This window comes from Hippocampus bargibanti, linkage group LG05 (genome assembly GCF_051943395.1).
Source record: "Hippocampus bargibanti isolate YZ-2025 linkage group LG05, ASM5194339v1, whole genome shotgun sequence".
Taxonomy (NCBI): domain Eukaryota; kingdom Metazoa; phylum Chordata; class Actinopteri; order Syngnathiformes; family Syngnathidae; genus Hippocampus; species Hippocampus bargibanti.
The window spans coordinates 7,787,645-7,811,901 of NC_142738.1; the positions used below are offsets into that span (position 1 = coordinate 7,787,645).

General features: G+C 40.3%; 3 protein-coding genes across 5 annotated transcripts; 1 reads left to right on the forward strand and 2 right to left on the reverse strand.

The window, feature by feature from the left end:
- The first annotated feature begins 1,632 nt into the window (after positions 1 to 1,632).
- On the forward strand, positions 1,633 to 15,702 carry LOC148897700 (tetraspanin-3-like). 3 transcript variants are annotated; one of them, XM_088996094.1, is made up of 8 exons: positions 1,633 to 1,808; positions 3,620 to 3,811; positions 4,223 to 4,297; positions 4,375 to 4,476; positions 5,319 to 5,471; positions 5,563 to 5,646; positions 6,940 to 7,056; positions 15,549 to 15,702. In XM_088996094.1, exons 1-7 carry the CDS (start codon positions 1,746 to 1,748, stop codon positions 7,030 to 7,032), a joined length of 762 nt encoding a protein of 253 aa, XP_088852220.1. In that variant the 5' UTR covers positions 1,633 to 1,745; the 3' UTR covers positions 7,033 to 7,056; positions 15,549 to 15,702. The 3 variants fall into 3 exon arrangements, with proteins under 3 accessions (XP_088852220.1, XP_088852221.1, XP_088852219.1); XM_088996095.1 differs by lacking the exon at positions 15,549 to 15,702 and adding an exon at positions 10,704 to 10,722; XM_088996093.1 differs by lacking the exon at positions 15,549 to 15,702 and having other exon boundaries at positions 6,940 to 7,694.
- On the reverse strand, positions 7,713 to 19,236 carry pstpip1a (proline-serine-threonine phosphatase interacting protein 1a). Its single transcript, XM_088996092.1, has 15 exons — positions 19,101 to 19,236; positions 16,129 to 16,229; positions 15,971 to 16,045; positions 15,865 to 15,899; positions 15,680 to 15,786; positions 15,530 to 15,592; positions 13,842 to 13,946; positions 13,696 to 13,741; positions 13,417 to 13,496; positions 10,893 to 10,991; positions 10,713 to 10,809; positions 9,521 to 9,608; positions 9,359 to 9,438; positions 7,994 to 8,085; positions 7,713 to 7,891 (listed from the first exon to the last, which is right to left on the reverse strand). Exons 1-15 carry the CDS (start codon positions 19,155 to 19,157, stop codon positions 7,760 to 7,762), a joined length of 1,257 nt encoding a protein of 418 aa, XP_088852218.1. The 5' UTR covers positions 19,158 to 19,236; the 3' UTR covers positions 7,713 to 7,759.
- LOC148897702 (reticulocalbin-2-like) lies at positions 17,657 to 24,228 on the reverse strand. The gene is made up of 5 exons (XM_088996096.1): positions 24,039 to 24,228; positions 23,106 to 23,219; positions 22,035 to 22,128; positions 21,636 to 21,775; positions 17,657 to 20,217 (listed from the first exon to the last, which is right to left on the reverse strand). The coding sequence occupies exons 1-5, from the start codon at positions 24,114 to 24,116 to the stop codon at positions 20,074 to 20,076; spliced, it is 570 nt and encodes a 189-aa protein (XP_088852222.1). The 5' UTR covers positions 24,117 to 24,228; the 3' UTR covers positions 17,657 to 20,073.
- Positions 24,229 to 24,257: the final 29 nt, after the last annotated feature.

The window sequence follows — 24,257 nt, forward strand, 5'->3', positions numbered from 1 at the left end:
TCCCATCCTTCCTGTCCTGCTTAACCCAGCCATCCCCGACCGAGAAGCCATCATCCAGAAGGAAGATGAGAAGAGGACAAAAGATGCACAACGCTACAACACGCGACATCGTGCACAGAACCTCGTCAGACTCAACCCGGGACAGTGTGTGTGGATTAAGGACCAAGGAGCGGAAGGAGCCATCATCGAAAGACATGCTTCCCCACGATCATATCTGGTAGAGGGACCTCACGGGACCATCAGACGAAACCGGCGTCATCTCATCCCAATGAGGTCCTCGCCTGAGCAGAGTGGCTGTGATGCAGCGGAGCAGTCTTCGGGAAGCGATCCAGAAAGTCCATCAGCGGGACCACTACAGCACAATCTTCCAGAACCACCACCCACTCCTACTACCAAGACCAGGTTTGGGAGAGTCGTGGTGAAACCAACCAGGTTGGACTTGTGATTTTCTTTTTTTTCACCCATTTTCCCCCTACTTTCAGGCTCTGCTTGCAGGGTTGTTCGTTAAAAAAAAAAAAAAAAAAAAAAAAAAAAAAAACGGGGGTGGGTGTATTCCGAATATTGAGATGTACTTGTACATGCTGTTCTGTTTGTCCATACAATGTTCAGCCCATTACAGAGCATAGAGGAGGATCAGTTATGATGGACCATCAAGTTATTGTTCTCAAATGGATTGTCTCAAATATGTTTGTTTTTCCTATGCGATCCCTTGTCACAGTCTGAGGGACGAGCAGACCTTTCAACCACGAGGCAGAATAATCCTCAAGGTCTGTTGAATCATTGGTAGTCTATCCAATGATTCTAGAAAGGGGAGATGTGGTGTGATTGTTGACAAGATCAGTGGCGCTGGGCGATGACGTCAGCAGGAGGCGCCAAGGACCAGGAGGGGGAGTGACTGGGAAGAAGCACAGCATTGGAGGCTAAATAAAGAGTTACCCACGTTAACGCACAGCTGGACTCACGTGTGCCTTATTTGACAACACGACAATACAGTCTTTCTATATTATGATCTGATAAGTGTAACTACAGCCCAATTGTTGTCGGACCATCATTCAGTGTCACAAGAGCGCCACTTAAACTAGGGTTGTTTCACAGAAAGATATCTTTTAACTGAATTAATTTTCTTTATTGTCAATGTTTAATTTTTTATTCCATTTATTCTTTATTGTTGGAGTTAAAAACATGTTGCCGATTTTGACAATCCATCTATCCCTTTTCCACCGTTTATCCGTAATCTCAAGGAGTTCTCTGGCATGACGAGAGATCTACTGGGTCGTTGCCGAGACATTCTGTCTGGATTTTTGAGTTTTGGGTTGACGCTCTTTTAAAAAAAATAACGGAAGTTACCATTTCGATTGAATGTGAGTATTATTATTTTTTTCACTGAATGTTCAATTATTTGGACGAGTATGTTTTATTTGGAGTTGTATAAAGTTACAAGTAGGCTTTTATTGGGTAACATGTTTGCCAACTTTAATGTCCCCAGTCCTGGTTTGTGACCACAGTGCGTTTTCGAAGTCCTGTACGTCGTCAAAGTGAAAGTATCACCAATCAATACCTTATACTGGCGCTAGATGTCAGTAAACCCCAAACTTTTCGTACTTGGGCTGCACTGTGAGGTGGCGCTGCGACGCCAGCATTCCTACACACGACTACACGGTAGAGCAGATAGAGTGAAATGTGTAATATCATTGTCTAAAATAACCGCTTAAAACCAAGCATAGGCGTAAATTCCAGAGTTTGCCATGGGCCAGTGTGGTATCACTTCTTCAAAGACCGTGTTGGTCTTTCTGAACCTCATATTTTGGGTAAGTTTGTTGATTTATTGTGTTGCTCCGAGTTGGTCGTGCGTCATGGCGTAGCGTTGAGCGAGCTAGCCGGCAAGCTAGCTACTAAATATTGTTTGTGTCGAAACTTAGTGACGACTTTAGCTCTTAGGCTAGCCGCTTTGTTTTCTCTCCAACCGGTCTTTGTGTGACCAAGAACCGACCAGATTGACAAGAATGTAACTACTCGGTTAGCAGTCGAAGTCGAAGCAACCCCGGGTTGTGTTTTGGGATTAAATACATTGGTCTACATCCAAAAGAACCAAGAAAACATCACACACTATCTACCACATGCATGAAGTCGGGGGTGGAGTTGGCTGAGAAATGATTTCATCCCTTCACCTAAGGAGGTTCAAAACGTGCATTTGTCTCAGATGCATAATTAATAAAAAGATCGCCATTATGTCATCGAATCACGCCATAATTAAAAAGTGAAATAAACAATTATATGATATATGACTGACACAAACACACAAGCAGAAATAAAAAAAAAAACTTGTTTGCACTAACAAACAAATACATGAAAAATACTTGTAGGCGCTTCACTGATTCCTGAAGGAATATATATATATATATATATATAATGTCTCAGACAATGGGGAACAGAGGATGAGGTGCTGGAAGACGGACAATCATGGGAGGAAAAGCCCCTACACGGGATGTACCACCGAACCATAACAGAAGTGGCTGATCTCAAGAAGTCCTATCAGTGGCTAGAGAGGGCTGGCCTAAAGGACAGCACAGAGGCACTCATCCTGGCTGCCCAAGAGCAGGCCCTGAACACCAGAGCCATAGAGGCAGGGATATACCACACCAGACAAGACCCAAGGTGTAGGTTGTGCAAAGAGGCACCTGAGACAATCCAACACATAACTGCCGGGTGTAAGATGCTGGCAGGGAAAGCCTACATGGAGCGCCATAACCAGGTGGCTGGCATAGTCTACCGAAACATCTGTGCGGAGTATGGACTGGAAACCCCAAGGTCAAAATGGGAAACACCTCCCAAGGTGGTGGAGAATGACCGAGCAAAGATCCTGTGGGACTTCCAGATACAGACCGACAAGGTGGTAATGACCAACCAACCAGATATCGTGGTCATAGATAAAGGGGAAAGGAAAGCCGTTGTCGTGGATGTAGCGGTCCCGAGTGATGGAAACATCAGAAAGAAGGAACACGAGAAAATCGAGAAATACCAAGGGCTCAGAGAGGAGCTGGAGAGAGCCTGGAAGGTAAAGGTGACAGTCGTGCCTGTGGTGGTCGGAGCACTCGGGGCAGTGACCCCCAAACTCGACGAGTGGTTGCAACAGATCCCGGGAACAACATCGGATATCTCGGTCCAGAAAAGCGCAGTGCTGGGAACAGCACGGATACTGCGCAGAACCCTCAAGCTTCCTGGCCTCTGGTAGAGGACCCGAGCTGAAATGGTGGACAGACACCACCCATGGTGGGTGAGACGAGGATTTCTTTTTTATTTTATATATATACACACACAGAGTGTATATAAAAAAAACAGTCTCGCTAAGTATGGCCATTTCAACACGATTCTCCTCCTTAATTCAAAACGATGTAGTTGTGTGTATTTTGGCATTTTATGGAGCCAGAATCCTGAACAGAAGGATAGTATTTATGATGTCAACATTTACTCAGTAAACCCAAAAGGATGTCAGCATTTACATGATGATAATGTCGAGTCATATGTTTATTGATATACGCCATGGTGTAAGATTCCCCTCTAAAGGTAAATTCTCCAACTTGTGATAAAATGAATAATTTTACATGTCGTTCACCATCAGGCGGCCGCCGGCATCCTTTGCTACGCCGGCGCGTATGTGTTCATCACATACGATGACTACGACCACTTTTTTGAAGACGTGTACACGCTGATCCCGGCCGTCGTCATCATCGCGGCTGGAGCGCTCCTCTTCATCATAGGGCTCATCGGATGCTGCGCCACCGTGAGAGAGAGCCAATGTGGACTCATGACGGTCAGTACACACTGTGATATATGAAAGCGCTGCTATGAAAATGAAAAATGATTATGCTACCCAAAAGTGGTGGTGTATTTCTATATTTATGGCAGTTATATTTTTCTCACAAGCTGAGTATCACCATTATGGCCTGCATTGTTGTATAAGCAGCAGACTTTTGATAGAGAAAGTTGTGCAGTTTCGTTGAAGATTTCGGTGTTTGAATCTATCGTTGGATACATTTTTTTAGTTTTATGCATCGATTTTACAGTCAATATCAACTATGCAAACAATCTCACAAAATAACCGCAAGCACACAAGCATGGGCAAAACATGCAAAACACATGAAAAATGACAGGATAAAGTTTTGAATCCGAAGGACGGAATATGTAGTTTCAGTGTAAATTAAATACAAATTTTTCCCTACAGTTTGTCATCATTCTGCTGGTGGTTTTCATGACCGAAGTAGCCGTTGTGGTTCTGGGATATATTTACAGAGCAAAGGTGAGAATGCCGTACACAAGTAGCCGGCGTTTGAATGTGTTTTAATTTTAAATGTCTCATATCATTACCGTTGCCAGGTTGAAGATGACGTGAATAGTTCCATCCATGAAATATATAACGAGTACAACGGCACCAACAGCAACGCACAGAGCCGCGCCATTGACTACCTTCAGAGACAGGTGAGGACGCACAACTAAAAGATGAGAACATGCGGCCACACTTACTAAGCATATACAGTGATACCTCAGCTTACGAACTTCATTGGTTCCCAGAAAGTGTGTGTAAGGCGAAAAGTTCGTCTGCCAAACATTTATTTCCCTTAAGAAATCATTAAAAATGAGAATAATCCGTTCCCCGGTCCCCGTAAAACATTTCTCATGAGTAGGCCTTAAAACTACATATACATATACCTTATTTTCTGTATAATAAATGTACTATTGTATTGTAATTAAATAAATAAATTGTACGGTATAATAAAGTCGTTTTATTTACCTTTGTGATAGTCGTTGATGTAGTTGCCTCTTGATGATATCTGAGTGAAGTTGAGGTGCTTTTTTGGCGATAATAACCTCACTCACGCGGTCCCCCGCTAGGCTGATTTTCATTAATCCAAATCAACTGAGGTGTTTCAACCTCTTCTATTGCCTGAGACCATTGCTTAGACAACACAGAAACACCTTTAGCCACACGTAGCGTTCGTGTTTTTCGATGATCTCCTTCTTCTGCTCGACCGTAATTTTGTTTTGTGTCCTCTTCGGCTTAACACTAGCCTGTGGTGGGGTATTTTTCGGTCCCATTATTGCAAAAGTACTCCACTCAATAGCAAACCACGTCTGCACTCAAAGGGGGTGTGGAAAACTAGTCCGCTACCCGTCGTGGCTCTGTATGGTTTGGTTCGTCTGCCGAAAGCTAGTTCGTTTGCCTAGATTATATTCTCGCGAATTTATTGTTCGTAAAGTGAAAAGTTCGTGAGCTAAAGCGTCCGTAAGCCGAGGTATCACTGTACATTTGTTTTGTTCAGCTCCAGTGTTGCGGAATCCGCAATTACTCGGACTGGCAGTACACACGTTGGTTTGAAGCATCCAAGAACAGCGTGCCTATCAGCTGTTGCAACGTAAAAGTCGGTGGACTCTGCACAGGATCCCTCACTCGCCCTGAAGAACTTTACCAAGAAGTAAAACCCGGCGGGGGGCTTCGATTTGATTGAGTGATAAATAAATCACTCCATCGGAATTTTTTCTTTACCGTGTATTGTTTGTTTCCAGGGCTGTGAGGCGCTTGTAGTGAAGAAGTTAAAAGAGATTATGATGTACATCATCTGGACTGCGCTGATTTTTGCTGTCATCCAGGTAGGTATTTCATTAGATGACATTGGGTTTATCAACTGCAGTCGTAGTACATTTGAGTTCTGAACTTGTCGGGTAGGATAATTTTTATTTTATTCATTTTTCAGTGGGGGTAGGTGGGATGTAATATTATGATTACTTCAATTGAGATTTCATTTACAATTAATACCCACGATTAATAACCACGATTATGCATTGATTTCCAAGTGCAATATTTATAAGACTACCAAAACGTAATACTTTTAATATAATCTATGCATTACTATTTTTATATATATATATATATATATATATATATATATATATATATATATATATATATATATATATATATATATATATATATATATATACACACACACACACACACACACACACACATGTATTACGACAAAAATGTTCGTATGTACAGTTGTTCGTAACTCGAATGTTCGTAAGTAGGGGGGTGTCTGTATATAATGTATGACATTTTAAAGGAGAACCAACACCATTTTTTGTTTCCCAACTGACATCAGAAAAACGTTTTATAGCACCTAAAACACACGGGCAGATATTTTTAGTCAAATGCAAAAACACCAATAAAAATGAGTTAAAGTGTCTCAAAACTACTTCAAAATGACCTCGGAGATGGCGAGTTTCAGAAGGTCCCGCACTCTTGTTCGTGACGTCACGCCAGGACGTCTTGCCTTGCTCTAAAATCAAAACAATGGCTTCAGATTTGGAGTTCTGAAGATGAAAGCATAAATGTTTGCAATCGATTAAAGTAGTCCTTCCGTATCAATTCGAGCTGTCAGGACTCCAATGTAGCGTCCCAGAAAATGCACAAGATGGCGCCAAAGCTCCATTGGAAATGGTCTGATTTGTCTGCTGGGAATTCGTGTCAACTAGTATCAAATAGTAGCCATGGTGCAACACACAACGATTCATCATCGCGTTATTTATGTCTTTTCCTTCTAATTTCGCCATCAACACGAAGTTTTCAGACCAAACAAAGTACCCAAAATACATTGTGTGTCGCTTTCTTGGTCAGGAGCGTTCTGGAATCTCAAACACTGGAAACTCAAAAACAAGACTTCCTGAATATTCAGCGCAAGTTTCGAAACGTAAAATATAGCTATATGCCGTGGAATCTTTGTAAAATACGCTCAGTAGAAGTCATTTGAAATGATTTTACAAATCATGGACACAACTTGTCCGGAGGCGTCGGTTGTCCTTTAAGTGCAAGTGTGATGATGATGAGATATTCAACAAATGCAATAGACAAAGTTTTTCCTCTTTTGTTTTTGTCCCGATCAGATTTTGGGGATGTTGTCAGCATGCGTCGTGCTGTGTCGCAGAAGAAACGATCCCAGCTACCAGCTCCTCATCACAGGAGGCACCTACGCTTAAGTATCACCTTCGTCAAACGCGTTGGTGAATCCATGACCACACAAACATTAAGTTATTGACGCTACATTTTTTTTCTTCGCACGCATAGTTTTTCCCAATGGTAGCTGAGAATGTACGATTGACTTTTAGATGCAAACCAAACTGTACTGTATGGAAGATACGCAATGGGGTGATTACCTCTTTAATTTGCACTATGTGTAAAAGACCGGCAGACCATATTGTGCAATGTTGCAGCGAATTTCAGCTTAAACACGTCTCCGTTTTTCAATCTTCATCTCTGTATGTAAGTTACCTTTTCAATATATAACACATATTTATCCTTTTTGCTTTCTCCTGATTGGAGTTTGATTTTTGGCGCTGCTGACCGCTAGAGACAGCGCCCAACATAGAACACACAAGGAATTTGTTTCCGGTAGTATTTTCTTGTTTGTAGCGACTGACTCCTAAGATTGTAATTAACTTGTAAAGAAGTGTAGAGACTTTAATGGCATTAGGGTTTCAGAAATTCCCGAGACACCGAATGCAACAGCCGATGCCGTCGGCTTTTATAAAAAGGGCAGCTGGTATTTTTTACAATACAGATCAGGACACTTGTCATTCGGAAGAAGGCTCTGCTAAATTAAATACACAATAAAAATTGTATTATTTAAGAATTTAATACATATGAGAAAAAAAAAGACATTATTCACAAATAATTACTAACAAGTCCGAGTTCCATTGTCTCAACTCATTCTTTGGTAAGGTAAGAGCCTGGAACCAACCCCGTTTGGCCATAGCGCTGCACCATCCACCAGCCGTCTTCACCCTGATTCATGACGAGCACGGTGTCCCCGACAAACATGGAGAGTTCGTCATCTCTCTAAGGAAAAAAATCATACAAACAAACAAACAAACACCTTCAGTTGTAACTTTTTCCCCATTCAGCTAAAGAAATAGGTAAAAAGTGGAGCTAAGAACACACCTGGGCCATGTACTCATACACTGCCTTGTACTGCTCACCCTGGTTGAAGCTATGAATCTTTGGGATATCGGTATAGACGTCTTCATAGTCCCCTGTGGAGTTAGTCGGAGAGTCAGTTAATAATAACAATAATAATAATAATGCATTTCATTTATAAGCGCCTTTCAAAACTCTCAAGGTAACTTTACAGTCACAGGATACGTTTTTTTTTATGGGTGAGCAGCGGCAGCCACACACGCCAGCGTTCACTCAACCCGGAAGTAACGCCCACATCATATAATAATAATTTTAATATGATAATAATACATTTTATTTCAATAATAATACATGTCACTTATAAGTGCCCCTCAAAACTCTCAAGGACACACCACAGCCACAGGGCAAGTTTCTCTGAGGGTGAGCAGCGGCAGCCACACGTGCCAGCGCTCACCCAACCCACTCATAGCCAATAGATAGCTAATAGCTAGCTTGCTAGCCAGCAGCCAGATATCTAATAGATAGCTCGCTAATAATAATGATAATAATAATAATAATAATAATACATTTCATGGCTAGATAGCTAGCGATATAGCTAATAGCTAGCTAGATAGCTAATAGATATTCACTGCCAGACATGTGCAAAAATGTGTCCACTCCAGTGCCAGGGTTTTTGTCATTGTCACTTGAATTCCAGGACCCACAGAATGTTGAGTTTTAGGACTAAATAAACATTATTTGTAATTGTATTTTATTTATTTTATTCTATTTATAATTGTATTTTATTTATTATTGTATGTATGCTTGTCTGTGACTGTAAAGTGTCCTTGAGAGCTTTGAAAGGCGCTTAAAATAAAATGTATTATTATTATTATTATTATTATTATTATTATTCAGTACAGTGTTAGAAACCTTAGAATCTGTTCTCATTAGAAAAAGAGTTAATTCCTAAATTATATGAGTATGGAGTTATATGAGCTTGAAATGAGGGCGGCTGTCCAAAATACAATGCAAGACATACATATTGGTTTATATAGCGCTTTAACCATTGTATTATGTTACGGGTCAATTTGACCTTTTTTCGCATTATTATTATTTTATTATTTATTATTAGACTTATCTGCATTGAAAGTGGTGGCGGCTGTACAAAAGGTTAATGCTGCCCCCTCATGAGAGGGAAACACATTGCCAGCGATTTGACCGAAGCTTCAAACACACTGGCACGCGTCATGCTTTTCGATTCCCGAATACATTCGGGAATGGCAGTGAATGAGTTAAATTTATCAAGTGCAACTTTTGTTTTGAAAGTCATTATTCAAGATTAAAAATTCAAAGAGATGATTTCAGTTTCTTGTTGGCGCATATATTTCATTCAGCCCCAAGCTTTACCTGTACTGTCTGCACCGACATCTTTGTGAATGCTCATGCTCGAGCCTCCCAAAGAATTCCCTTGTAGGAGATTTGAAAACCTACAAATGAGAAGAGTACAATCTTAACAATTGTTTTTCGGCTGCGTGATTGTAAATATATATATATTTTTTTTGTTCCTACTTTTTCATGACTCCGCCTACCAGTCCCATGCTTCCATTTCGAACCTCTGTGCCATCTCTTGCGTAGTAATTTTGATATTCAATGGGAGCTGGGGACAAGGGTAAAGAATAACTGAACGATATTGAGATCCACACAATGAATACGTGTTGAAGGACAACCGACGCCTCCGGACAAGTTGTGTCCATAATTTGTAAAATCACTTCAAATCACTACTGAGCGTATTTTACAAAGATTCCACGGCATATAGCTATATTTTACGTTTTAAGACTCGCACTGAATATTCAGAAAGTCTTGTTTTTGAGTTGGTGACGATACCTACCGTGACGTCACCTCAGGAACGCCCCTGACCGACAAAGCGACACACAATGCATTTTGGGTACTTTGTTTGGTCTGAAAACTTTGTGTTGATGGCGAAATTAGAAGGAAAACACATAACACGATGGCGAATCATTGTGTGTTGATATTGAATATTCAGGAAGTTTTGTTTTCGAGTTGATGACGATCCACACGCGACGTCACATCTGGAACCGAGAAAGCGACACACCATGCATTTTGCGGTACTTTGTTTGGTCTGAAAACTTCGTGTTGATGGCGAAATTAGAAGGAAAACACACCAATAACGCGATGGTGAATCGTTGTGTTTTGCACCAAGACTACTATTTGATACTAGTTGACACAAATTCGCAGCAGACAAATCAGCCCATTTCCAACGGAACTTGGGCGCCATCTTCTGCATTTTCTGGGAGCTACATTGGAGTCCAGAGGCCTCAAAATGATACGGAAGGACTTCCTTAATCGATTGCAAACATTTATGCTTTCCTCTTCAGAACTATTTGAACCATATTCATAACTGGATGAGTAACAAGAAAGCATCTTCTCCGAATCTGAAGCCATTGTTTTGATTCACTAGCAATGCAAGACGTCTTGGGGTGACGTCACGAACTGGGGGCAGAATTTTCTGAAAATGCCCAATTCGCAGATCAATTTTTTGCAGATTTTGGACACTTCAAGTCATTTTTATTGGTGTTTTGCATTTGACTAAAAATATCAGCATGCGTTTTTTGGGTATTTTAGATGCTATAAAACGTTTTTCTGATGTCAGTTAGGAAACAAAAAATGGTGTTGGTTGTCCTTTAGGACATAACATGAAAATATTCTCCTGTCTCATATTCAAATATGGCAGGCTGCCTACCGGGACGGATGGAGCCGGTGCCTTTAATCCCCACAAAGCAGTTCATGTCAACGATAATGTCACATTTTTCCAGAATCTTCCTTACACCTTCATAGCACTGGAAGCAGAAGACATTTTAAATCACATTTTGTTTTCAAACTTGATCTGAAAACAGAATATGTTAGTTATGCGCCAGCTCACTTCATCGGCCTTCACGCAATGCATGGACAAGTGGTTACAATGCACCCATAAACCGTTCCTCAGGGCCTTCAAGCGCTCTGCTTCCTGCTGCTGAAACATCTGCAATACGACATGATGGGAAAAATTCAACTTTTACAATACTGTCGGATATTTGGATAATTCAAATACAGTGATACCTTGGCTTACGAACTTAATTGGTTCCCAGACAGTGTGTGTAAGGCGAAAAGTGTGTATCCCAAAAATTAATTTCCCATAGGAAACATTGAAATGAGAATAATCCGTTCCCAGGTCACCATAAAACATAATTTTCGATATTCTAATTTTCTAAGCCTTAAAACTACACAAAATATACCTTATTTTATGTATAATAAATGTGCTATGGCATTATAATTAAAGAAATAAACTGTACTGTATAATAAACTCGTTTTATTTACCTGTGTGATGGTCATTGATGGCTTTATGGAATGGAGTGGCCAGTTTCATCAGCATTAAACACTTGATGAGGAACGTAACCTTCTTTGACCATCTTGAGGAATGATCCCTTGTAGGTGCTTTCTCTGTGATAATTTTATCTAATTCCTCATCAATTGTGTTCTGTTTAGCTGGGTTGATAGCTTTTTGCATCATGTGTACAGATGGCTTGTGCGGGTTATTTGTGGAGCCTGATTGATGGGATATTTTAACCTTGCGGTCTACACTCTGCCTTTGAACTATCAAAGTTGAAACTCTCTCACTGTCGTCTGTCTTTCTCTTTCATGTTTAAACCACCTCCCCCTCACTGCTGCGTTCTTGACTAATCACGTGGCTTTAACCAAAGATTGGGGGCGGGGAATAGAATACCAAAACAGTCGGCTGCCATTTTGTTGTTAGAAGAACGGGCTCGTTCGCGAACGACACATCACTCATTGAGGCAGCTCCGTGTACGAAAAAAGTTTGTATGCCCTTGGTAAAGTTCGTATGCCAAGGTAAAATTTTCATACATGTAACGTTCGTAAACCGAAAAGTTCGTAAGCCAAGGGGTTCGTAAACCGAGGTATCACTGTACAATCAAAATCAGCAATGTGGCCTTTCCCGACTTTGCTGGAGCACCATGTGAAGATCTCTAATGGAATTTATTCAAAATGTTTAACCTGGAATCAACCTTCTACCGTATTTTCCCGTGTACAGACGCTCCCAACTTATGAACGAGATACATTCCGAACGGTCGTTCATAAGTTGAATTTGTTCATAAGTTGCTTCAGTGCTATATTTTGTATGGAATGTATGTTTTAGGCTTGTATAAGCAACCTGTATTGATTTGTACTGAAAAATAAACATTTAATAAAATGTATGCTCTATAAAGATATGTACATGTACAACTGGAGATTATACTTCATAAGTTACTACAAAAGTGTTCGTATCTACCGTTGTTTGTAACTCCAATGTTTGTAAATAGGGAGGCGTCTGCATAAGGCGCACCCCTAACGAATTTTTCAATATATAAGGTGCACCGGACTGTAAAGTGCACTTTCAATGAATGAAGAAAAAAAATCCAAATCTACAAATATATAAATGTTTTCCAAATACAAGTAACATCCGACTTACGACCAGCTCGACTTACGCTTACGACCACGACCTCAAGACCCTATTTTTAAAATTTTTAATTCTACGCCTAGCACCGCAACGTGTATGACAATTTTGCTTGGCCAGCCAGCATCTCACTTGCACAGCAATCGACCGTGTCATGGCACCAGAAGGGGGGAGTTTGCAAGTCATTTAGTCTCTTGAGTCAACATTTTGAATGGATTTCGACTTACGACCGTTTTGACTTACGGCCGTTTGGTCGGAACGGAACTCTGTTGTAAGTCGGGTGTTACCTGTATAAGGCATACCACATAATATACGACTGTCGAGGCTGGGTTTACACACAACGTATTTTATAACGGAAAATGGAGTTGTGGCTTCAGAGAGTAGTTATGAGACATGTTGTGGCTCAATATTACTTCATATATAAGGCGCACCAGCGTATAAGGCGCAGGCTCATCTTTTGAAAAAAATCAAGGCTTTTTGCACCTTTATATATATACTGGGAAATGTGGTCCAGGCGCTCTCCTACTTATGAACATTCAAGTTACAAACAACGGTACATATGAACAATTTTTTGTAGGAACATATGTAATATTCTCTCCAGTTGTACATGTACGTATCTATCGAGCATATATTTTATTAAATGGTTATTTTTCAGTCCAAACAGATGTAAATTTCTCCACTGCGAGACTAATAAAGGCAAATCCAATCCAATCCAAACCAATACAGGTTACTTATACACCGGAAAACGCTACTTCAAGAACATTTTGTGCCAACATAGGAAGTTTGCAGAGTGATGACTCTTTATTGTCTTATCATACATAGGAAGTGTTGCACATCCTCATTGAGAAAACAAGCAACGGGTATTATTACCACTCTTGGTTTTAAAGTTGTGCTCTTGATAACCGTACGTACATTCATCTCTTGATAAATGGACTGAGACCGTGTTGCGAGTTACCTCACACGTGTTGCTATGTGTTAATTCCCATTCTTGACGGAGCTGGTCCAGCTGCTCGATGTTGGATTTGTACTGCCTCTCTATTAGGGGAGTGAGGGTTTGGGGAGTGGTAGGGGGGTCACACCCATGTATTCAAAAATTAAGCATAGAAATGTAAAACTCCAAATTTGCATTTGTCATCGTTGCTTCATTATATATGTCACAGCGGCATCTAATTTGAATAGATAGTTGTGACATCCTCCATAAAAGGGAAGTTGTTACAGCATAAAAACTTCATACCCGCCTCTTCTGCAGCTTCCCTGCATTGTTTGGATTTGTTGCTTAGCTGAAAAAAATACAATAAAATCAACATGGGTCATTTTGAATTTGAAGAACATCTCATGAAATAAATCGCTCATCATATGACTGGGTGAAACATTATTAACCTTTTCGATCTGTTTTGGAGTGCCTGTGGAGTTGTTGCTCATCTTTTCCACCGTTTGCTCAACCTCATCCGCCTCCCTGCAGCGTTGCTCGTAGTGTCTTTCAGACTAGGGTGGACATAGAGACAACTTTAAACTAAAGTAACATCATTATATAAGTGAAACAATTGTAAGCTTGGCTTAAAATATGACCAAACAACCGTGCAACCGCCTTATACTACAAATAAAAACGAGTGTATTCAGAAATAACCCCCGTCCCCAAAAAATGGAACATAACCGACCCCCATTCGTTATTTCTTTAGATACATCCAGTCAAAATTATTCCCCATCACATGAGGGTTGCTGCCTTCATGTGGTGAACTTAAAGGACAACCGACGCCTCCGGACAAGTTGTGTCCATAATTTGTAAAATCACTTGAAATGACTTCTACTGAGCGTATTTTACAAAGATTCCACGGCATATAGCTATATTTTACGTTTTAAGACTCGCGCTGAATATTCAGGAAGTCTTGTTTTTGAGTTGGTGACGATGCCTACCGTGACGTCACGTCAGGAACGCCCCTGACCGAGAAAGCGACACACAATGCATTTTGGGTACTTTGTTTGGTCTGAAAACTTTGTGTTGATGGTGAAATTGGAAGGAAAACACATAACACGATGACGAATCATTGTGTGTTGCACCAAGACTATTTGATACTAGTTGACATAAATTCCCAGCCCATTTCCAACAGAGCTTGGGTGCCATCTTGTGAATTTTCTGGGACGCTACATTGGCGTCCTGACGTCTCAAATTGATACGCAAGTACTTCTTTAATCGATTGCAAACATTTATGCTTCAAAAAAATGGTGTCGGTTGTCTTGTAAAGGACAAAAGGTCACTTTTGTGTTTCTTAACTGACATCAGAAAAACGTTTTATAGCATCTAAAATACCCAAAACACGCAGTATGATATTTTATTCAAATGCTAAACACCAATAAAAATGACTTAGTGTCCAAAATCTGCAAAAAATTGAGCTGTGAATTGGGCATTTTCAGAAAGTCCCGCCCCCAGTTCGTGACGTCACGCCAAGACGTCTTGCATTGCTGGAGAATCAAAACAATGCCTTCAGATTCAGAGAATATGCTTTCTTGTCACACATCCAGTTATGAATATAATTCAAATAGTTCTGAAGAGGAAAGCATACATGTTTGAAATCAGTTAAAGAAGTCCTTCCGTGTCATTTTGAGCCATCTGGACTGCAATGTAACGTCCCAGAAAAGAGGCACAAAATGGCCACCGAGCTGTTGTGAGGAATGAAGCAGCCGTTTCCACAGGCTGATAAATTCCTACCATGGAGCTTGGTCGCCCTCTTCTGGCGGCATTTGGGTGCAACATGAGATTTTCAGACTAAACAAGTAGAGCTAAATACACTGACGTGATGGAAGGACTGCTACAATGTGTCTTTTTTTCGGTCAGGGGGTTTCCTTTAGTGACGTCAAGTACGGACTCTTCAACTCAAAAACAAGACTTCCTGAATATTCAGCGCGAGTCTTAAAATGTAAAATATAGCTATATGCGGTGGAATCTTTGTCAAATACGCTCAGTAGAAGTCATTTGAAGCCATTTTACAAATTATGCACAGAACTTGTCCGGAGACGTCGGTTGTCCTATAAGTTGATTTTTTTTTTTTCCCAGGACAAGTTGATCTTACATCTATTGTTTTCTTGTAGAAGGAAACTTTGCCCTTCTGGACTTTCTCCATGATGAGTTCAAGCTGAGAAGGAATGACAACCAAATGTCAACTTTGAAATAGAGAAGAAAAAAGTATGTCTCCCTCAAGCTATTTATGCTCCAAAAGGACCTTTTTTCTCTGATCTTTCTGCGTCTCTCTGAATTGCTCGATCCTTTTCGCCTCCTCCTTTAAGAGGCCAGACAACTGCATATGTAAGTTGCCGATCATTTCCATTTCTGTAGGGTGAAAAAAAAGAGGCTATAATTTTGGATGTGTAAAAAAAAAAAAAATACATCCCACTGATATATTCTTACGTGTTTTCATTTCATCAATGGATGTTCTCAGAGTGCTGTGGAAACAAATGCATGATGAGAGGACTTGATGACGTCATTGTCTTAACAAATTCTCGACATCGCCCACCAGATTTCATAGAATCCTCCAACCTTGCGCGAGATGGCGATGAGTTCTTTGCCATATTTCTCCTCGGCAGATGCCCTGTGACAAACACAACCACCATAATGCGGAGGAGTCAAGCTGACATCGCTTTCATACACCACCTGTTGAAATCTTAGACCCACCTCATTTTGAACAGATCCTCAATGTCTTTGCACGTACGCCGACCGTCGTTTAGCCTCTGGATGATGGCCTCATAGCCAGCGTGACTAATGAAGTTGCCTCCCTAGAAGACCATCGACCACATGAGACATCAGCTTTTAGTTTGTTCATCCATTTTCTTCCCTCCCATTTCTCTAAATCTATTTATGAATATATACATTTATGAAATCTCTTGATTGAATAATTGTATAGGACACTGCTAAACAAACACACATATATATATATATATATATATATATACAGTATATATGTATACAGTATATATATACACCGTATATATACACTAAAGCCGAAAAGAAAAGGACACTCTTAAACAAACATATATATATATATATATATATACAGTAAAGTCTCGTTATATCGATATTCTTGGGAGTCGGAAAAAATATCGATATAACCGGGACTATCGATATATCCGACCCTGTTTTCATGTAATTTTGTCCGTGCGTGCATAGAAATAGTATCGATATAACCGGGACTATGGATATATCCGATATCGATATAACGAGACTTTACTGTATATATATATGGGGACACAAGGGATACTGATTCATTGAAATGGCCTTAAATTCAAGTCCACGTCTTTGGTTTACAATTTTTCTGTAGCAACGTGTGATTAGAACTTGTTTTTCACATGCGTGGAGCATATTATTGACATCACCATCAGCATTTTAGTGAGTAGCTTAAAGGACAACCGACGTCTCCGGACAAGTTGTGTCCATAATTTGTAAAATGGCTTCAAATGATTTCTACTGAGTGTATTTTAATAAGATTCCACCGCATATAGCTATATTTTACGTTTTAAGACTTGCGCTGTATATTCCGGTAGTCTTGTTTTTGAGTTGGTGACGAGTCCGTACGTGACGTCACAAAAGGACCGCCCCCTGACCGAAAAAAGACACGTTGTAGCAGTCCTTCCATCACGTCAATGTATTTTGCTGTACATGTTTGGTCTGAGAACCGTGTTGCACCCAAAAGCTGCCAGAACAAGGCATCCAAGCTCCATATAAGGAATTAATCAGCCTGTGGAAGCGGAGGTGGCCACTGGAGGTCGCCATTTTGTGCCACTTTTTTTTGGGGGTGAGAGATTTTCCCCCAATGTTGCCTCAAAATGGCACATATAATTCTTTAATCGATTGCAAACATGAACTATTTGAATCATATTCATAACTGGATGTGTAACAAGAAAGCATCTTCTCCGAATCTGAAGCCATTGTTTTGATTCACTAGCAATGCAAGACGTCTTGGCGTGACGCCACGAACTGGGGGCGGGACTTTCTGAAAATGCCCAATTCGCAGCTCAATTTTTTGCAGATTTTTTTACTGGGGATTTGCATTTGACTAAAAATATCATACAGCGTTTTTTGGGTATTTTAGATGCTATAAAACGTTTTTGTGATGTCATTTAAAAAGCAAAAAAGTGACGTCGGTTGTCCTTTAATTTCAACAATGTAAAGACATTCCACAAAACAATATTTACATTAACCTCAATTATGTTGTATATGGTTTATTATATATGAAAAATACGGACAAATATGGACATGGACAAAGACCAAAACCAATGTTCACATCGGCAGCTTAGTAACATTTTTTAAAACCAGAAATTGTAATTCAAAAAATGTAGAATACAGTACAGTGATCCCTCGCTATTTAGCAGTTCACTTATCGCGGTTTCAGTGCATCATATTTTTTTTTTTCAGGGAAAAAAAACTTTCAGAATTTTTTAAAATGCTGAATGACTCAGTTCATGTCTATATCTTGATTGGCTCCTAGCGCTGATGTCACCCAATGACAGCAAGATGTCTCTGTCTTATCACGTGAGTTATTATTAAAAACTTACTTTGTGGATTTTCGTCTATCGCGGGTGGTCATGGTCCCCATTAACCACGGAAAACGAGGGATTACTGTATTCAACCCAAATATCAGCGCTACCTCCAGGAATGTGGCAATTCCTTTGGCCGTTTGCCAGTGCTACATAATCAGTATAAACAGCTGCATAATAAAGAGAACAAACAGGCAATATCAGATTACATCAGTTTTGAAGAGCAGGTATTAGAAATTGGCTTTTCATTGTCTTGTATGCTGCTGGTGGTAAAATCAATTGTAAAGAGCAATACATTGGGGAGACTAAACAAATTCTAAAAAAAAGACTCAACATCGCAGGGATAATACTAGTGGGCCTCAATCGGCAGTACATATGCACCTAAAAGCTAGCAACCACTCATTTGACAACAATGACATTAAGGTCTTAGCGAAAGAAAATGGTTTGAAAGGAGAGTAAAAGCTATTTTCATAAAACAGCAAAATCCTTCACTAAATCGCCATGGTGGGGTGAGGTTCAATTTGTATCGTTCGCACAACAGACTTCTTAGGCAACATAGCCTTAGTTATGCTGATGAGGTGATACCAGAGAAAATGGGGCAATCAGGCCAGTAGTACACCTCATACTCAGGCAAGACAATAGAAGTAATCAGTGTAGTCGCAGGGAGTAGTCATCTACTCCCCCAATCTGAGAGCAGGGACCAATCATAGCAGAGTCTGGCACTGCCACGTCTGGACAGTAGGGATATATATATATATATATATATATATATATATATATAGGGCCGAAACTACAGTGATACCTTGGCTTACGAACTTAATTGGTTCCCAGACAGTGTGTGGAAGGCGAAAAGTGCGTATCTATGTGTTTGTGTATTTAGTTCGCTGTTGGATAAGAAGCAAAACGTTCGACACCTTCAAAGAAGTACAGATGACGGCTAAAGAGACCTTTTCATCGATGGACCACTCCTGTACGACTGAGAGCTGACATAGACGAAACAGTGTAGAGGCTATCATTACACAATATAAAAAAAATGACCAACTAACTCTACAGTCAGCCTGAGCCTCAAATCTAAAATATTTTTAAAAAATCTAAATCATGACATACGCTCACCCAAAAGGCATCCTTAAACTCTAACTCCATGCCGAGTGGTTCCCCCTTTCTTGACATACTTTACACCGTTTTAATGTTCCTCTGAAGTTTTGACAGGGCGGCTGCTTGACACGAGTGAAACGATCCAGGAAACGAGCCGTCGCTGGGTGGCACCGCTCATTTGTTTGAAAAGAGGAAGAGTTGTCAGCGAGCAGCAAACACAAGTAAACTGCCACTTCGCTTTTTCACATGCCCGCGATAACCAATGAGCCGGTCAGCGTGTTGCTAGTTTATAAAGTTCCTCAGCAGTCTTGTGTTACTTAAAGGACAACCGACACCTCTGGACAAGCTGTGTCCATAAATTGTAAAAATCACTTCAAATGACTTCTACTGAGCGTATTTTACAAAGATTCCACAGCGTATAGCTATATTTTACGTTTTAAGACCCGCGCTGAATATTCAGGAAGTCTTGTCTTCGAGTTGATGACGTGATGTCACGTCAGGAACGCCCCTGACCGAGAAAGCGACACACAATGCATTTTGGGTACTTAGTTGGTCTGACAACTTCGTGTTGATTCGTGTTGATGGCGAAATTAGAAGAGAAAAAAATAATGCGATGGTGAATCGTCGTGTGTTGCACCAAGACTACTAATTGATACTAGTTCCAACGGAGCTTGGGCGCCATCTTGTGCATTTTATGGGACGCTACATTAGAGTCCTGATGGCTCGAATTGATACGGGAGGACTTCTTTAATCGATTGCAAACATGTATGCTTTCCTCTTCAGAACTATTTGAATCATATTCATAACTGGATGAGTAACAAGAAAGCATCTTCTCCCTATCTGAAGCCATTGTTTTGGGTATTTTAGATGCTATAAAACGTTTCAATGATGTCAGTTAGGAAACAAAAAAATGGTGTCGGTTGTCCATTAAAGTAAATACAAATTTAGATTGAAATTGGGAGTCAAATGATAAAAATGCTGATTTTCAAAGTTATAATTCGTCATGTGACAAGTGCAGATGTCTGCCGTAGTCCGTCACTTCGCTGTTCATGAAAATGTGTTGGTTTTGCAAGACTTCGCTCTCTGAGATCTTCCCGTCTCCATTCTGGTCCATCTCTTGAATGAGGTGAAGAGCCTGATGGAGATGAATATGAGAAACAAACATTGCTGTCATTAACTCATTTACTGCCATTCACGAATTTATTCGGGAATTGAAAATATGACGTAGAGCGCCATTTTGTTTTTTTTTCATGCTTGGGTGCCGATAAAGCACTGGCCAGGCTTCTGGCAATGTTTTTTTTCCTTCTATAAGGGGGCAGCATTTCCCTTTTTTCGCATTTTAGCGCTTTGTTCCATCTTCAGCTGTTGTTAAAGCGCTATATAAACCAATATGTATGTATTGCATTGTATTTTAGACAGCCGCCCTCATTTCAAGCTCATATAACTCCAGACCCATATCATTTATGAATTACCGCTTTTTTTTCTGACGAAAGAAGAAAGTTTTAGCTTTCTCACTCTCCATTGAATGATCGCACCTTGATTTATTCACAAATTTGAATTTTACACAAATACAGACACACATAAAATCTATATTAACTCATTCACTGCCATTCCCAAATTTATTCGGGAATTGAAAGGAATGAAACTGAGTGCCATTCCCGAATTTGTTCGGGTTTTGGTTTTTCTCATGATTGCTGATAAAGCGCTCGTCAGACCTCCAGCAATGTTTTCCCTTGCACCATTTGCCTTTTGTACAGCTGCCCCCATTTCGAGCTCAGATACCTCCAGATCCATATAATTTAGGAATTAACTTTTTTTCTGATGAAAGAAGAGTCTAAGGTTTCTTACTCTGAATCATTGAATGTTTATAGCGTCCTAAAACGCAATATTCTGTGGGTCCGGGAATTTGAGTGACAATGACAAAAACCATGGCACTGGAGTGGACACATTTTTTTCACGTCTTGCAATGAATGAGGTAACTGATGGAGAATAAGAAGTTATCATATTTAAAAGTTTCATGCTGTTATATGCTTAGTCAACATGTGTGACTCGAATACACAATTGAAGCACAGACAACCTGGGGTCAATCAGAGGTCAACAGACACATCTTGTTAAATTGTCATCTTCATCGAGGAGATCTGGCCTCGGACAGAATTTAGGACTTGGGGAAACTCCTTTATGACCGGAGTAATTTAAGACTTGAAACTCCTTCAGCGGGAGAGCTCATTAGCCAGGTTACAAATTTAACAGTTCATGGAAGGGACAATGTTTTATTGCTTACAGCTGTTCGCGCTTAGAACTCAAGAGGTGTGGTATTCTAATCAAGAAAACTATGTTTTACTAATGTATCACTTCAATTTGCATATACTCTCAATAAATAACTTGGCAGAGGGCTGCAGAAAACAGGCGTCAGTCATGAATGGCTGCGTCTCCTGCCGGCAGTAAAAGACAATCTTTCTGGGTTCGAGTCTTTGTCCACAGTGTCCGATCGAACATCTCTGACGGTAACCAAATGGAGGCAATACAAATCATAACATTTAAGTCAAGTCTTACATCTTCCTGAGCAGCGCCGTAGCAGTTGGGCGCAATCCAGCGGAGTTGCTCTTCTCGATTTAACTTGCCGTCTTTGTCTTGATCGTACAAGTCGTTGAAGCGCACGGTCTCCTCAACCTCCCACTGCGAAGGGGCATCCTCTTGAAAAGACAACGGCAAGACTTGCAAAGTCAAGAGCGCTTACGGAGAAAATTCAATAGGAATTTCAAATTGACGTCAACATTTATATCGATATGTACCGTCGTAATTTAATCATAATTAGATTTTTCATTAATTTAACCCAATGACAGTTCCAATGAGAGGTTGTTGATGGGAACCACATTTTTTTGTTACTCCGTGAAGCTATTTGTTCTAAAAGTTAATATATAAAGTTTTTGTTTTTAATCAAAATGAACTAACCTTCACGTCGAACATCACCGATAAATTCCTTGAGACTGATCAGTCCATCTTGATCCAAGTCATAGTCACTCAGCACATCTTCAATTGCAAAATCCTGTATTAAGAGGAATGGGAGAATCTAAAATGCACACAGCATTGATTGTCCACCCATTTCTTAGTTTAAAGGACAACCGACGCCTCCGGTTAAGTTGTGTTGATAATTTGTAAAATGACTTTGAGCGTATTTTACAAAGATTCCACACGGCATATAGCTATATTTTACGTTTTAAGACTCACGCTGAACATTCAGGAAGTCTTGTTTTCTGGTTGGTGACGATGCCTGACGTGACGTCACGTCACGTCACGTCTGGAACGCCCCTGACTGAGAAAGCGACACACAATGCATTTTGGGTACTTTGTTTGGTCTGAAAACTTTGTGTTGAAACCGAAATTAGCAGGAAAACACATAACTAACGCGATGGTGAATCGTTGTGTGTTGCACCAAGACTACTATTTGATACTAGTTGACACAAATTCCCAGCAGACAAATCAGCCCATTTCCAACGGAGCTTGGGCGCCATCTTGTGCATTTTCTGGGACGCTACATTGGAGTTCTGACGGCTCAAAATGATACGGAAGGACTTCATTAATCGATTACAAACATTTATGCTTTCCTCTTCAGAACTATTTGAATTAGATTCATAACTGGATGAGTAACAAGAAAGCATCTTCGACGAATCTGAAGCCATTGTTTTGATTCTAGAGCAAGGCAAGACGTCCTGGCGTGACGTCACGAACAAGGGGGCGGGACCTTCTGAAACTCTCCATCTCTGAGGTCATTTTGAAGTAATTTTGGGAAGCTTTAACTCATTTTTAGTGGTGTTTTGCATTTGACTAAAAATATCAGCCTGCGTGTTTTGGGTATTTTAGATGCTATAAAACGTTTTTCTGATGTCAGTTAGGAAACTAAAAAATGGTGTCGGTCGTCCTTTAAGTCTCAAAACACAACACGTGATTATATTCAATACTTCTTAAACTCATTTGAAATGTAGTGGAACACATTCCCCCCTGCAAAGAAAGGTGTGATCTTACAGCCATGTGGTCCATTTCAGATGGGTGAGTGAAGGCCAAGAACTCTGTTACATTGAGGCCAGGCGTACCGTCCAGGTCTGCGAAATTGAAGCGCCTCCTCTCCTTCAAGTGGAGCTGACGGGAGTTTAATAATAAAAATAATACATTTCATTTATATGCGCCTTTCAAAACTCTCCAGGTTACTTTACAGTCACAGGATAAACTTTTGGGTGAGCAGCGGCAGCCACACGCGCTAGCGTTCACTCAACTCGGAAGAAACTCAAATAGATAGAAAGCTAGCTAGATAGCTAATAGCTAGCTAGCTAGATGATAATAATAATACATTTAATTTCTCAGCGCCTTTCAAAACTCTCAAGGACACTTTACATATAGTGAATAGATAGCCAGCGAGATAGCTAGCTAGCCAGCTAGATAGCAAATAGATAGTTTAAGTTTAACTCGACAGTCACAGGATAAGTTTCTGTGGGTGAGCCACAGCAGCCACACGCGCCAGTGTTCACTCAACCCAGAAGTAACTCAAATAGATAGAAAGCTAGCTAATAGCTAGCTAGAGAGCTAATAGATAGCGAGCTAGATAGCTAATAGATATCGAGCTAGCTAATACATATCTAGCTAGATAGCTTTACAGCTAGCTAGCTAGCTCGATAGCTATATAGCTTATAGATAGCTAGCTCAATAGCTAGCTAGATAGCAAATAGATAGTTTATGTTTAACTTTCCTGTCACAGAATAAGATTATCTGTGGGTGAGCAGCGGGAGCCACACGCGCCACCATTCACTCAACCCGGAAGTAACTCAAATAGATAGAACGCTAGCAAGCGAATAGATAGGTTAGCTATCGAGCCAGCTCGGTAGCAAATAGATAGTTTAAGTTTAAGATAACTTTTCAGTGTTTGAATTGTTCACACTGCCATAAGGATGCTGATGCACGTACATGTCGCAAAGACTCTTGCTCAGGATCATCAAGGATGGCGCTTTCATCATAATTAAAGAGCTGGTCATGAGCGGCCATGTTGTACTCCTCCCATGAGACGACACCATCTTTGTCTGTGTCAAATTCAGCAAAGCGCTCCTCTGCGTCTTCGAAGGCATATTTTCGATACACGTGCTGAATCCATAGAGCAATCTCCTCTATGAAGAAACTGCTATTAAT

Excerpts from the sequence above, each read along its gene's own strand:
- LOC148897700 (XM_088996094.1), top strand. The coding sequence starts at position 1,746 with ATGGGCCAGTGTGGTATCACTTCTTCAAAGACCGTGTTGGTCTTTCTG. Across the intron at positions 3,812-4,222 it reads GCCAATGTGGACTCATGACG|TTTGTCATCATTCTGCTGGT; the intron begins GTCAGTACACAC and ends TTTTCCCTACAG. Across the intron at positions 5,647-6,939 it reads TGATTTTTGCTGTCATCCAG|ATTTTGGGGATGTTGTCAGC; the intron begins GTAGGTATTTCA and ends TGTCCCGATCAG.
- pstpip1a (XM_088996092.1), bottom strand. The coding sequence starts at position 19,157 with ATGTCAAGAAAGGGGGAACCACTCGGCATGGAGTTAGAGTTTAAGGAT. Across the intron at positions 15,900-15,970 it reads GGAGGATTCTATGAAATCTG|CACTCTGAGAACATCCATTG; the intron begins GTGGGCGATGTC and ends TTGTTTCCACAG. Across the intron at positions 13,947-15,529 it reads TCTACAAGAAAACAATAGAT|TCTGAAAGACACTACGAGCA; the intron begins GTAAGATCAACT and ends TGTCCACCCTAG.
- LOC148897702 (XM_088996096.1), bottom strand. The coding sequence starts at position 24,116 with ATGGCCGCTCATGACCAGCTCTTTAATTATGATGAAAGCGCCATCCTT. Across the intron at positions 22,129-23,105 it reads CTGAAATGGACCACATGGCT|GATTTTGCAATTGAAGATGT; the intron begins GTAAGATCACAC and ends CTCTTAATACAG. Across the intron at positions 21,776-22,034 it reads CGGTGATGTTCGACGTGAAG|AGGATGCCCCTTCGCAGTGG; the intron begins GTTAGTTCATTT and ends TGTCTTTTCAAG.